The 15,500-nt window shown below is 43.1% G+C and overlaps 1 protein-coding gene across 2 annotated transcripts in view; it reads right to left on the reverse strand.

Moving 5' to 3' along the window:
* The window catches only part of ATP9B (ATPase phospholipid transporting 9B (putative)), a gene marked incomplete at both ends in the record, with an annotated part of 192,631 nt that overhangs the window by 56,688 nt on the left and 120,443 nt on the right, over positions 1–15,500 (reverse strand). For both annotated transcript variants that reach the window (XM_080714481.1, XM_080714480.1), the window contains one exon: positions 14,778–14,938. In XM_080714481.1, coding sequence (XP_080570607.1) covers positions 14,778–14,938 — 161 coding nt within the window. The remainder of the gene's footprint in view (positions 1–14,777; positions 14,939–15,500) is intronic.

A 15,500-nucleotide genomic window follows, 5' to 3' on the forward strand; every position in this document is an offset into this window, starting at 1 on the left:
CTAAAAAATAAAAAAAAATATTTTATATCCAAAGACAATGTAAACAGAGTTAAAAGTTACTGATAGAATGGGATAAAATATTTCCAAATGCTATATCTGAAGGTATATTAATATTCCAACTAGAAATCCTAAAAATTAGCAACAATAAAAGCAAACAATACAATTTAGAGATAGGTAAAAGACTAACATAAATAATGAATCTCCACAGATAACCAATCTTAGTTGTCTGTTAGATGGAAACTCTTGTTTCTCTGGTTCTGGTGAGTGTTACCTATTTCTTCTTTGTAGTTAATCTCTTTGAGTATTTTCTCTAGCGCTGGTTTTGAAGACATAAATTCCTTCAGTTTCTGTTTGTCGTGGAAGCTTCTTATTTCCCCATCTAATTTGATAGAAAGTTTTGCTGGGTAGGAAATTTTTGGCTGGAAGTTGTTTTCTTTCAGAGTTTGGAATATGTTACTCCAAGCCCTTCTGGCTCTCATGACTTGGTTTGGGAAGTCTGGAGTGATTCTGATTGGTTTGCCTCTGAATGTCACTTGGCCCTTTGTTTTTGTTGCCTTTAAGATTCTCTGCCTGGCTTCCACATTGGTCATTTTGACAATTATGTGGCGTGGGGATCCTCTTCTCCGATCCTGTCTAAAGGGAGTTCTATAAGTTTCCTGGACCTGTGTATCGACCTCTTGCTCTATGTTTGGAAAATTTTCTGCCATTACTTCCTTGAAGAGATTGTTGATCCCTTTGGTTTCACTTTCTTTTCCCTTCTCTATTCCAATTATTCTTAGGTTAGCTCTCTTAAAATGGGCCCATATTTCTTCAATATCAGATTCCTGCTGTCGGATATTTTTTCCTAGATTAGAAACTATGCGTTCATTTTTGGAATGATCATCTTCTAAGAGCGAGATTCTGTTCTCCATGTGGTCTAATCGGTTGTTTGTGCTTTGAATTGAGGGCTTTACTTCATTAATTGCATCCTTTATCTCTTTTTGGCTCTCTCTGAATTCTTTTTGAAACACTTCTATTATTTCTACAGTTATTTTCCTGATTTGATCTTCTAGAAATCTCTGAATTTCTGTTTTATCAGGTTCTAATGTTGTGGGGTTGTGAGAATTCATTGCTCCATTGTTATTCCTCTTTCCCATGATTTCGGAAGTTTGTGCCTTCTCTGGGTTCTTCCCTTGGGTCACTATGACTTCACTTAAGGTGTTCTGGATCTCGAGTCTGTGGTATCTCAGTCCCCACTACTCCTTTACTGGGTTGTATTGCAGAGTCTCAGACCCAGGGAGTCAATCGAGGGTGCTTTAGACCATGGGGGGGTGCCAGGTTGGGCGTTCTCCTATGGTGTGATATCTCTGCCACCACCACTCCCCCACTGGGTCAAGTCCCTGGGAGTACAGTACTGGGATTTCTCCTCTAGGGGCCACAATTTGACTCACTGTTGTTGAGTGCGCAGACGGAACTGTCGTGGACTTGGTGAATTCGCTGCTGCTGCCGCCGGTGGCAATATGGCGTTACTGCTGCGCCCTCGGCCGTGAGGCCGGCGTATTTCTTCTCTGTTTCTGAGCTCCGCTCTGATTCCCTGCAGGGTGTGCTGAGCCCAGCCCCTGGGCGCTTTAGATGCTTTCTGTGCCAAAAAATCTGCCAAATTCTGCCCAGCTGTTCTGCAGCGGCTCACCTCAGCTCACTGTCCGCTGCTCCTCTCTGGAGCCTGGTGGGCTGTAGCCATCCGGTGAATTCGCCGCTGCTGCCGGCAGTAAGGCACTGCTGCTGCGTCCTCGGGTGTGAGGCCGGCGTATCTCCTCTCTGGCTCTGAGCTCTGTTCTGAGTCTCCCTCCTCTCTGGGGCTTGGTGCTGCAAGGGAAGATGGCACCCGTGCGCTTTGGGTAATTTTAGATAGTTAACTGAACTAGGAGGCGAGCATGACTTCTATCGTTATGTAATGAGAAAAATAAAATGAATTACCTTGAATAAATACTGTGTTCAGGGATATTACAAAGAGAAACATGTATGAATCTGGTTTTTGCTATAGTAAGAAAACAAGATCAGTTTTAGAACCTAATACTGCCTGACATGGTCGCTCCTGTTCTCCAAACAGGCCACTCCCACAGCTTCAAAAATGAGGAGCTAACCTGGTCTTTACATAAATGTGAAGTGCATTTTCCTAAAATATACACTATGGTCCCACTTAAGCCCCAGGATGCCTTCTGTATTTCTGCTCTAATTCATTGCAATTAAACCTGGCACTGAGCACTGCCAGGTGAGCTCAGTCCCCAGCCTGTTCTGAGACATGCACGCACCTCTCCTCAGGGAGTGAGTCTACCTGAAGTAATTCACATGCAGGCTCTGATCTGAGCACAAGAAAATAGAAGTTGTTTTAATCAGAACTTTTATCAAAAGTATTGTAACCTTTTCCTGTAAGGCTGAAAGGACACAGAGGCCATTTTTTTTAATCTGAAAAGTTCTGGATGCTTTTTCCTGTGTTGTCTGTAGTGTCTCACGACGCACCGTGAACAGCAGCAGCCACACCTGACCCTCCGGGACCAATGTGGACCGCCTCCTGGGCTTCAGGCCGGCATGCTCTTCTGCCAATGGGATAGGTTACTGTGGACGGCTCAACACCTTTAATGGACACCACAGAGTGGAGTGTTACCATGCCCACTCCCTCTCTTACTGGTTAATGAAATAAAAACAAACTTACTGCTTCTCAACAAGGAAGGAGGAGGCTTCTGTCTTCAGGGGAGATGTGGTGTTCTCATCTCCAGCCAGGCAGCAGGAGCATCCCAGGTCCTCTGCTGTTCATGCCTACATCCGAGTGGCCATGAACTCTTGCCAACTCAACCTCCTATCATGACCTCAGATAAAGAGGGACATGATCTCTCTGAGCTTCAGTAAGGCCTCTGTCCAGTGCCATGTGTTGGGAGGCCAAGGTGGTGCATAAAGGCAGGGGTGGGGTGGGGGTGGGGGTGGGGGTGACTGAGCCAGAAGGGGCTGCTCCTCTCCTGAGAAAGGTGGACCCTCGCTCTGTGCTGCGCAGGGTCGTGGAGAGCCAGTGGTCAGCCAAGCTGGGACTTGTGAAAATGCACCAGGCACTCAGCCACCCGTGCGCGTGTATTGGGGCTAACATAACTGGAATGAAGGGAGGGCACCTTGACATCCCAGGAGTGCCCCATTGAGTGCATCCCTGCAACAGACACAGGGTAAACAAATGTGGTCTCAGGTACTGGGCACAGAAAACCCTGGAAGCTGTGAAGAAATTAGTATAAGCAAAATTCCAAATCACACTATGAAGTTCCTGAGTGGGTGTGGAAGGACTGAGGATTTCAAATACAGTGATGTTTCAGAAAGTGAAGGAGTGCTGGCGTTCAAGATGGGCTGAGCCAGAGGGGGCAGGCGGGCAGCTGACAGGCCCATGTAGGCAGAGGCGGGCAGCCAAGCTGTGACACCTCGGTGGGCACTCTGAGAGTTAGGCCATTCTCCAAGGACAGCGTGGAGACACGTCAACTTCTGAGGGTCCACAACAGAAGCAGCGTCAGCCTTCTGCTTAACTGAATGAACTGCGACCCAGCAAGGGCTGGAGGGGCGGCCTCGTGTTCTTCTGCCCGCCCGTCTTCCGCCAGGGCACAGCAGACTCAACCATGGAGGTAGGGAGCAGCCCTCAACAGACGCCAAGCACTGACATCTTGATCTCGACCTCTTGGCCACGGTGTAGAGATGAGTCTGTGTTCTGTATACATTACCCGGTCGCCTAAGAAATCGCCCGCACTGCTCTTGTTCCGATGGCTCATCCCTGTGCTGACGCATTTGCTGCAGCACCGTGTACAGTGATGTACTCAGTGCACGGCTAAGCCAGCTTGCCCGTCAGGCATGGCTAAACCACAGTCTCCCTATCAGGTGCCCTCCTTTTTGGTACTGGGGATTGAAACCAGGTGCATTCTCTGAGCTATGTCCCTAGCCCTCTCCTTTATTTTGAAAGGGTCCTGCTAAGTTGCTGAGGCTGGCCTTGAACCCATATCCTCCTGTGTCAACTCCCAAGTACTGGGATTATTGCATATGCCACCACACTTGGCTATGAGATGACTTTTCGAAGCTTGCATTTTCCAAGTTCTCTATCTGGTAGTTGTACTCGTCTTTAAAGAGGGCTTGCTGCATTTTCAAAGAAAAAGTTTATCATACTTGGGGCCTTAACATTTTAGCTTTAGAAAGTACTGCCATGGAAGTTACTCAGACTTTAATTCAAATCCTCACCACTTTCTTACATAAAAATTCCAGGAAAGGTCTGTGATCTTGGGGAATGATATGCTATCTTGTTTGAGCTAATGCTCCCAGTGAGAACAGTAAAAACGAAACAAAAAAACCATACTGTTTATTTTTTATTTTTTAAAAATATAATAGTCAGGGAGGAATTTCTGGTTTAAATCCAAAAGGAAATAAAAAACCTAAAATGATAAGTGACCAAGGGATCACATGCCAGTCTCCAAGAACTGAAACTTTTCTAAATGGTCCACCCAGACACTGAAGTGGAAAGAAAAGCCTGGACCCTCCACAAGGCGAGGTCTGAGGAGAGGCCCTCCGTCTTCTCAACAAGGAGGGCTGTGCCGGGCTCCTTCCTCAGACAAGGGGACTGGAGTCAGGCTCCCATTCCCTAAATAATCTAGTGGCTCTGGATCTTGGACTTGGATGAAGATGCTACAAGACAGGTACCTCTCAGAACACAGCTGAAGCAGTGTGTAAGCCTTGGACAATGTGCCTTCACCTGCGATCTCTATAATTACTCTTTCAAATGCAATTATGTTAAAGAAAGAGCTAACCACCACAACACACATGAACATACAGCACACAACAAAGCAAGACACCATGCTCAAAAGCCAGAAGAAAGCTCAAGAGAGGCTGACAAAAGCAGCGGACACTACAAGTAATGGGCTCAGAACATGAAACTACTAGACGCATAAGAAAATCAGAAAGCCGGGTGTGTGGCGCACACGTGTAACCACAGCACTTGGGAGGCTGAGACAGGAGGACCACGGTTCACTGAGAGCCTCAGCAACTCAGTGAGACCCCGTTTCAAAATAAAGAATAAAAAAAATAGGGCTAGGGGTGTAGCTCGGAGGTAGAATGCCCCTGGGTTCCATCCCCAGTACTAAAAGAAAGAAAGAAAGAAAGAAAGAAAGAAAGAAAGAAAGAAAGAAAGAAAGAAAGAGAGAGAGAAAGGAAGAAAGAAAGAAAGAAAAAGAAAAACACGCGCATGAAATATGCAACAATAAAAATAAAATATTCAATGCAAAGAAGGCCAATAAAACTGTGTGTGGGGGGGGAGTGTACTGGGGTTTCTGGAAACCCTTCTATGTCTGGGCTACACTCCCAGACCTATTTTTTAAAATATTTTTATTTGGAAACAGGGTCTCTTAAGCCAGCGAGGCTGGCTTTGAACCTGCACGATCCTCCTATCTCCGCCTCCCAAGCGCAGGGATTACAAGCATGCGCCACCACACCTGGCCTCCGATAAAACTTTTAGAACTAAAAAAATTAAAAATTTAAGCTGGGTGTGGTGGCGCATGCTTGTAATCCCCGCGCTTGGGAGGCTGAGACAGGAGGATCGCACAGGTTCGAAGCCAGCCTCAGCTGCTTAGTGAGGCTCTCAGCAACTTCGTAAGACCCTGTTTCCAAATAAAATATTAAAAAAAGGTCTGGGAGCATAGCCCAGAGGTAGAAAGCCTCTGGGTTCCACCCCCAGTACCACCAAAAAAAGATAAATAAATAAATAAAATTAGCACATTGTTTTAAAAAAAAATTAAAAATTTAAAACAAAGCAGTTCAATAGCCAGTTAGATGCAGCAGCCAAAGATGGAATTAGGGACTTGGAAGACAGGCTAGCAGGAATAAAACACATGGGCAGGCTAAGAAAGACAGTCTAAGAAATTAAACACATGGGCAAAAAGGCAAAAAAAAAAATATAAAAGTAAGAACAAGAGAAACAAAGAATATGCTGAGGCTATCTAATAAGCACTGAACTGATGCCTCAAAAGGGAGGAGACTGATACACGAGCGGTATCTGAAAAGCTGACGACTGAGAATCTTCTAAAGTGAATGAATGCAAGAGACCTCTCTGCAGACGCCAGGAGTCCCATGCATCCCAAGCATTGCATGAAAGGTATCACATCTAGACAAATACAGGGAGTGCAGACGTCAGCGAGAGAGCTGAGAGCTGAGAGAAGGAGGAGGCACAAGGAGCACCTGTGGTAGGAGTGAAAGCAGCAGCAAGCAGGAACTGTGACCACCTGGACTCTGTGCCCAGGGGAACAGGTCTGCAGGAAGAAAGGCCAAGCAAAATGAGAGGGTTCTCCACAAACACGAGGCAAGCACTGAACATAATACAAGAGAAAAAACTTTCTGACCGAGGAAAAATTATTCCACATAGAAGAACTGAGATGCTAGAAGAAAAGAACAACAGGGATAATCCAGTGGTCGGGAATGTAGAATTGAAATAAACAACACGAGTGGCCTAAGTGCAGAAGGGGATAAAACAAAACATGGCAAGGTAATAGAGAAAGGAACTGTGTAACTTTATATTTGGTAAGTTAAAAATAATGTTTTTAATTTTGAGGATAACTAAGGCAGAAACTGCGTATACGACTTCCAAATTACTAGAGGAAAAACTGAATTATAAACAATAATAAAATGACAAGAAAGGAGAAAGCTAAAAAAATAGGCAAGTTATATTCAAAGTGCAAAATAAAACAGATTTAGGCTAAAAATATGACAGTGTCACAGTAATTGTATATATACTAAATACTACTGTCAAAAATTATCAGGGTATATGAAAATTAAATTTTGTACTAGTTATAAGAGACACATAAAATAAATACACAGAAATTGAAATTACAAAGATGGAAGAAGAAAAGCCAAGTAAATTAAAGACAGCTGGCGTAATTGCTACATTAGCACAAAACAAAGCAGAATTTAATGCAAAAAGCTTTAGAAGAGATAAAGAAAGTCACTTTATAATGAGAAAATGCTTAATTCACCAGGAACAAATAAAAAATGAGATCTGTATGCATACAATACCAAAGCCACAAAATATATAGTATCAAAAATTGACAGAATCCCAAAGAAAAACAGGCACATCTGCAACAATGTCGGGTGATTTCAACACTAGTCTCACAACTCTTAGGAAGGGCAGAGAAAGACTAGTGGAGGCAGAGAGGTCAGAAGCATGCACCTGAGGGTCTTGACCTAGGTACGCAGAGACACTGCGGTCAACCTTCAGAACCTACCTTGCTCCCAAGCACACACAATGATTCTAAACACAGAGCAAACACTGAACCCGAAGGCCTCGTCTCACTAACCTCACAGATACTCATTAAAAAGTGTGTTTTCTGACTAAAAAGTACATAAGCTAAAAATAAACAGACATTATTAGAAATTTCAACTATGCTCATAAGTTAAGAAATAACCATGAGTAAAAGAAAAAAAATCAGGGTGAAAATTAAATATTGTGTACTTGATAATAATAAAAACACTACACGTGTGTGCCTCGCTGCTAGCATTCCCACTTTCGAGGGTGTGCTTTCCCTTATAACAGACCTTTTGCTCTGTTACTCTTATCTGACTCATCCATAGGTTCTTTTCTGCAATGAGTCAAGAATGTGGAAGGCCACAAAAGAGGTCTGCGCTCCTCCTGGAGCCCATCTTGGACCCTCCGGCAGTGACGCTGATACCCTCATTCTCCTGGTGAAACACCCCGCCATCTCTGCAGAAATCCAAATGAAGCTCACCACTCTTCTACTCTAAGTAGCTACTTAATAAAAGTGCTTTCACAGCTTTAACAACAACAACAACAACAACAAACACCATGTATGGAAACTTTGGGGATATGACCAAAATAGTACTTATAGGGCAATTTATAGCCTCAAATACACATATTCAAAAAAGAGAAAAAGGTGAAAGCCAATCAACTAAGCATCTATCTCAAGAAGAAAAAATACAATAAAATAAACCAAAGAAAGTAGAAAAAAAACCCAAAATCACAATAATAAAGTAATATGCAGTATGGAAGATCAATAAAGATAAGAGTTATTGGTATTTCCAAATGACTATGAAAGCAAGCTTATTGGAAGTTTGGCTAAAAGCAGAAAATGGGTCATAGGAGGAACTCTAGACAAAGAAGGAGATACTATAGATAAGCAAATAAGGCAACCTAACGGGATGGGAGAGGGGAAGAGAGAAAATTCTCTAATTGAAAACAAAGGAGGGAGGGAGCAGCAGGGGGCGGGAATTGGGTAAGGGCTAATTGGGTGATGTGTGCATGTGTTCCTCCACCATCTTGTACCCTATTAAGATGTATGACTACAATGCACCAATAAAAAAAAGTTTTAAAAATAAATAAAGCAGAAATAACAAGTATCAACAACTAAAAAAGTCAACACTGCAGAGCTTGTGTGAGGAATAATAGAAAAACACGAATAAACTTGTGAATGAATTTGAAAATTTAGACATATTTGACTTGTTATTACTTTGCAAAACTGACCCCCCCCCAAAAAAAAAAAATCAAACCTGTTAAAAGTCTGAGAGTAGAGAGAAGTTCGGGCTCAGACCATCTTCCTGATGTATAAACATTCAAAAAATAAACAACTCAAAAATTTAAATAAAATAAATTTAAGGACTTCCGGGAAGATGGCGACGGAGCAAAACGGGGCTTACGAGCCCCGCTAACAACCAATCTCTATTACCACAAAATCAGTGCCTTTCATAGCCAGAAAACACCATCAGCAGAGAAACAAAAAAATGTAATTTTAAGGGACAGAGAAAGAGAGGGCTGGAAAAACGAGACACCAGAAACCAGACTGCAGTGCTGCAGCCGGAGCCGCGGCGTGAAGCGTGAAGCGGCGGGCGCCATTTTGCCTTGCAGCACCAGGCTCCAGAAAGGAAGGGAACTCATAATGGAGCTCAGAAACCAGAGAGGAGATACTATGCAGGCCTCACGCCCGAGAACTCGCAGCAGCACCATACTGCTAGCGGCAGCGGCAAGTTCACCGGATGGCACCAGACCAACTCACTCAACAGCCCACCAAGCTCCAGAGAGGAGCGGCGGACAGCGAGCCGAGGTGAGCCGCTGCGAAACAGCTGGGCGGGATTCGGCAGATTTCTCGGCGCAGGAAGCATCTAAAGCTCCCAGGGGCTGGGCTCAGCGCACCCTGCAGGGACTCAGAGTGGAGTTCAAAAACAGAGAAGAAATACGCCAGCCTCACGGCCTTGGGCGCGGCAGCAGCGCCATATTGCTACCGGCGGCAGCAGCAGCGAATTCACCGAGTCCACGACAGCTCCATCTGCGCACTCAACAACAGTGAGTCAAATTGGGGCCCCTAGAGAGAAATGCCAGTACTGTACTCCCAGGGACTTGACCCAGTGGGGGAGTGGCGGTGGCAGAGATATCATACCATAGGAGAATGCCCAACCTGGCACCCCCCATGGTCTAAAGCACCCTCGATTGACTCCCTGGGTCTGAGACTCTGCAATACAACCCAGTAAAGGAGTAGTGGGGACTGAGATACCACAGACTCGAGATCCAGAACACCTTAAGTGAAGTCATAGTGACCCAAGGGAAGAACCCAGAGAAGGCACAAACTTCCGAAATCATGGGAAAGAGGAATAACAATGGAGCAATGAATTCCCACAACCCCACAACATTAGAACCTGATAAAACAGAAATTCAGAGATTTCTAGAAGATCAAATCAGGAAAATAACTGTAGAAATAATAGAAGTGTTTCAAAAAGAATTCAGAGAGCCAAAAAGAGATAAAGGATGCAATTAATGAAGTAAAGCCCTCAATTCAAAGCACAAACAACCGATTAGACCACATGGAGAATAGAATCTCGCTCCTAGAAGATGATCATTCAAAAAATGAATGCATAGTTTCTAATTTAGAAAAAATAAATCCAACAGCAGGAATCTGACATTGAAGAAATATGGGCCCATTTTAAGAGAGCTAACCTAAGAATAATTGGAATAGAGAAGGGAAAAGAAAGTGAAACCAAAGGGATCAACAATCTCTTCAAGGAAGTAATAGCAGAAAATTTTCCAAACATAGAGCAAGAGGTTGATACACAGGTCCAGGAAACTTATAGAACTCCCTTTAGACAGGATCGGAGAAGAGGATCCCCACGCCACATAATTGTCAAAATGACCAATGTGGAAGCCAAGGAGAGAATCTTAAAGGCAACAAAAACAAAGGGCCAAGTGACATTCAGAGGCAAACCAATTAGAATCACTCCAGACTTCCCAAACCAAGTCATGAGAGCCAGAAGGGCTTGGAGTAACATATTCCAAACTCTGAAAGAAAACAACTTCCAGCCAAAAATTTCCTACCCAGCAAAACTTTCTATCAAATTAGATGGGGAAATAAGAAGCTTCCACGACAAACAGAAACTGAAGGAATTTATGTCTTCAGAACCAGCGCTAGAGAAAATACTCAAAGAGATTAACTACAAAGAAGAAATAGGTAACACACACCAGAACCAGAGAAACAAGATTTTCCATCCAACAGACAACTAAGATTGGTTATCTGTGGAGATTCATTATTTATGTTAGTCTTTTACCTATCTCTAAATTGTATTGTTTGCTTTTATTGTTGCTAATTTTTAGGATTTCTAGTTGGAATATTAATATACCTTCAGATATAGCATTTGGAAATATTTTATCCCATTCTATCAGTAACTTTTAACTCTGTTTACATTGTCTTTGGATATAAAATATTTTTTTTATTTTTTAGGGAGTTTATTTACCCTTTTCTTGCCTGTGCCACTGAAATCATATCCAAGAAATCACTGCCAATTTCAGTGTTGTGAGGTTTTATGGCCCAGATTTTCTTCTAAAAGTTTATAGTATTAAGATTTATATTTAGGTCTTTTATCTATTTTGAGTTAATATTTGTATATGTGTTAGGTAAGGGTCCAATTTTATTCTTTTTCATGTAAATATTATTTTTCAACAATATTTAGTTAAAAGATTAGTATTTCCTCCACCAAATGTTCGTAGAAACCTTGTCAAAAATAACTTGACAATATATGGAAGAATTTATCTCTAGGCTTTTATTTAACTCCAATGGTTTATATATCTGCCTTTAGAACAGTACTACACTGTTTCAATTATTGTAGCTTTATATGGTTTGAAATCAGAAAATATACATCTTCTAGCTTTGTTCTTCTTCGAGATTGTTTTGGGTATCTAGAGTCCATATCCCATATCAGGATAAATTTTTCCTGAAAAATAAATAAATAAATGTATGATAGTTTCACCTAAAAAAGAAAAAGAAGAAAATATTCTCTGGTAAGAAAGAAAGCAAAAAGAAAAAAAAAAACAAATTTAAATAAAATGTTTTCCCAAATGAATTTAAGGATTGATTTTTCTATGTCTGTAAGGAATGACCTTGGTAATTTAATGGGTTTTAGAGAAGAGAAAATGACAGATCATTCATCAATGTTTTATTAGACTGAATCATCTTTTATTTATTATTATTATTTTTTTGGTGGTACTGGGGTTCCTGGAAACCCTTCTATGTCTGGGCTACACTCTCAGACCTATTTTATATTTTTATTTGGAAACAGGGTCTCTTAAGCCTGTGAGGCTCGCTTCCAACCAGCGTGATCCTTCTGTCTCCGCCTCCCAAGCGCAGGGATTACAAGCGTGCGCCACCACGCCCGGTTTCTGAATCATCTTTTAACATTTTTTGGTACTGGGGATTAAACCCAGGGGCATTCTATCCCTGAGCTATATCTCCAACCTTTTTTTTTTATTATTTTTTATTCTGAAACAGGATATTGGTAAGTTGCTGAGGCTGGCCTTGAATCTGCGGTTCTCCTGTCTCGCCTCCCAAGTATGGGGATTAATGGTGTGCATCACCATGCCTGGTGAGAATGAATAATCTTGATAGTCAACTCTAAAAGAATGGCATAACAGGCAGTTTATAAGATAATTTCACTCATGTAGACCAATGCAAGAACTTCACAGAAAATATAAGAATATGGAATCTAGTAATACAAAAATAGTCCTATACCATGACCATGGTGAGTCTCTCCCCAGAAGTCCAAGATGGAATGATACTGGAAATACAGTACAGTTTACCATGCTAATATATCAGAAAAGAACATCTTAAACACAAAAAAACATCAGTGAATGCAGAAAACAAATGATTAGAAATACATGCACGGACTAGCCAGGTACAGTGGCACAGCGCCTCTGTGAACCTGTGACACCAGAAAGCTAAGCTGTACAATGGGGACAGCAGAGAGGGGCCAACGGTCTCGGCAGGCCAAGTTGGCTAGGTTTCCATAGCTGAGAATAATCCTCCGTGGCTCAATGGAACAATCCCCGGGCTCCGTGGAACAATCCCCGTGCCCGGGCCCCACGCCCTTCTGCGCTGCCGGGGTCAGTCTTCCCGTGTCTGAAGGAACACCTTCAAACACCTGTTTGGAGCCCAGCAGCTCTCCCAGCTCTGCCTGCAGAGCTGTGAGAGTCTCAGGGGCATCTGGTTTCATTCTGTCTCTGTGTCTCAGCCCAAGCTGGTGGGGTTCTGCTGAGACTATATTCTCAGTGGCTTTGGGGGTCTCCCGTGTATTCCAGGGGCTGTACTGGATAATGCCATCTCTACGTCTGGCTTCTGCTGAGTTAAGTGGATCCCTGAGTCACAAACCTAGTCTATCCCTTCTGCAAATGTGATCCAGCTACACCCTGGCCTCCCTTCCAGTGAATCCTCTCCAAACAATGTATCTCCAGGCAGGAGCATCTCCTTGCAATCTGGACCGAGATCTGCGAATTTCCCAGAAAGTCAAAACCTGCAGGTCACGCGCAGGCCTCAGAGAGGCGAGCAAGCTCTACTAACTGCACCTTCTACCTGGGAACGGGGCAGAGAAGATGCTGGGCCGATGAGCAAATCCGGAGGATGTCTTGGAAAGGTGCCTGATGGGAAGATAACCTGAGGAGATGCCTAGGTGCGTTTCTTCAGTGCAACCTCAGGAACGTCGTTCTCAGACCCGGGAGAGGACTGGCCTTTCTGGTGCCTACTGCAGGTGCTGGCGGCAGGGCTCTGAGAGCGCTCGGCACCCTTGGGGTCCCTCTTTCGGGGCACCTCCCGGGCCAGCCTCTCTGCACTGATCTGGCTGCTGACTCACAGAAAAGGAAAGGAAAACCCCATTTCCCAACCCACACGAACACTCCTTCAACTTCAGTGTTTCAAGCAGAGGCATAGTAGCTACAAGTACTTCTCAGAAAGGATATAATTATCACTTTGTCAAACAATATTTCTATCTCTACCTCCCGCCCACTCAAGTCTTGTGTGGGAGTAAAAATTTCTTGAACCAGCACTGGGAAGACAGCTTCTGGATTATCAACTTGAATGTTACACGGCACCTCCAATATATGGACAAAGGAGGTAATAGTTACACAGGCAATACCTGCAGGTTACTGACCTGCGGGAACTTCAGATGTACTGGCAAAAATAGGAGAGTTGGTTTTTTTGTTGTGATAGACACATAGAATTTAATTCATTTTAGAATTATAAGTTAAATTTTATATTTTCATTTGAGAAGCAATGTAAATTGCATTACGCAACTCATAATTATTTTACACAGAGGAGTTTTTATAAAACAACTAAACATTTATAAACATGAGTGCTAGGACAATCCAGGAGAAAGCACTTCGCTTTCCCGACTGCCATACTTTGTAGAACAAAAGAACATACGCTTCAGAAGTCTTGTCCTTTATTAAACCCCAAATCCTATTTAGCAAACACTAAAATGTATTGGTATTCAGATTTTGTAGAGACTTGGCAAAAGAAGAGTAAATGTCCTTTTTTTGTGAAGTAAATAATAAAAAAGTATATTCAGGCTAAAAAAGGTTGTGTATGCGTGTATGTCTGTCAGGAGACACATGAATATATACATATACACATATGCATAAATGTGTGTGGTCATATTTATAAGTCTGTGAAAACATATAAGGATTTCTTTTTAAAGGTATCATTTTTGCAAATATGTACAAATAGATGTCCACGTGTTTACAGCATATATGTTAGCCCTTAGACACTTGATATTATTTTTATCCCAATCTCTAGTTATATAGGTTAACATTTTGAAAATGGTTCATGTACAAAGACTGCCCTACTCAATACTGTTTAACTTGACAGGATGTATCGGTTTTCCTTCAAATATAGGTGACTTTATTTATTTATTTATTTATTTATTTATTTATTTATTGTGGTACTGAGGATGGAACCCAGGGGCATTCTACCTCTGAGCTACACTCCCAGCCCTATTTTTTATTCTTTGAAACCGGGTCTCACTGAGTTGCAGAGGGCTCACTAAGTAGCTGGGGCTGTCTGCGAGGCATGATCCTCCGGTCTCAGGCTCCTGAACGCTGTGCTTGCAAGCATGCGCCCCACGCCCGGCTCTAGGTGACTTTAAAATGTCAACGACACACACACATCCAAGAGTGCTAAAAGTGAAATATCAGCAATCAACAACAATCATCTCAGGTCAGACAAGTTTATCAAGAAAGACCTCTCAGTTACTGAAGACTACACTGTCGAGGCATCTGCATGGGGCATCCATCTCTAGGTTACCTAACAACACGGATTACGCCAGACACCATTGCTACAGGACTCCTCAGATACCCAGGGTCCTAGCACCTTCCTCTTTAGATCTGTTTAGTTTCTTTCACACTAAGAAAAAATTCGGTAAGATCATACGTTATAGAACCAGACATATGTCTTATTTTTAGTTCTTAAACCTACCTTATGGGAATGATGTAGGAGAAGAGAAGGAGGAACCGGAAAAGATTGCGGTACCACGGGCCTGAAAAGCCTTGTAAGGCTACCATAACAACAGAGAGGACCACTAAGGCCAGAAACAGTGCCTTCGTCAGCTGGTTGAGCTCGAGATCCAACAGGCCAACCTGAAAGAAGACAGTGTGCCATTATCCCATGACCAGCCACCTCGCGCCCAACAGTAGAAACCAGAAAGCATGACAATGACGACAAAGACCACTTGGGATTTTTATTGGTCTCTGTGTCAGTGAAATACAAAATGTGTCAACTTTACTTTTCTCCTGAAAAACCTCTTGCAGAATTTGGCAGAATTCCTGAAAAACAGGTTGTGAGCCCTAGAGTGTTCCCAGAGAGGTCACTGATAAGACTCAAGGCCACAGCACCCAGCCCAACACCTTGACAAGATCCTCTGACAGGTGGTAAGGTTGCAGACCGGAGCCTGAGGCGGGAGGCTTGCTGAGTGCAGCCCAGAACTTCTCACGTGGCTTGTGCCGTGTCAGACTAGTATGGCTGCTGCCACTCCCAAGTGTCTCTGTGCACCCCACCCAGGGGTCTTGTTCTGACGAGGGTCCCCCAAACAGGACAGGATGTGTGTCTGCCCATCTGCCAGGCTCTCTGAAGGATGCCCCCTCTGGAGGCGTGAGGAGTCAGTGGAGGCCGGTGAGCTCCAGTGAAAGCCTTTCCATTTTT

Source organism: Muscardinus avellanarius (assembly GCF_963383645.1).
Source record: "Muscardinus avellanarius genome assembly, chromosome: 17".
Lineage (NCBI taxonomy): Eukaryota > Metazoa > Chordata > Mammalia > Rodentia > Gliridae > Muscardinus > Muscardinus avellanarius.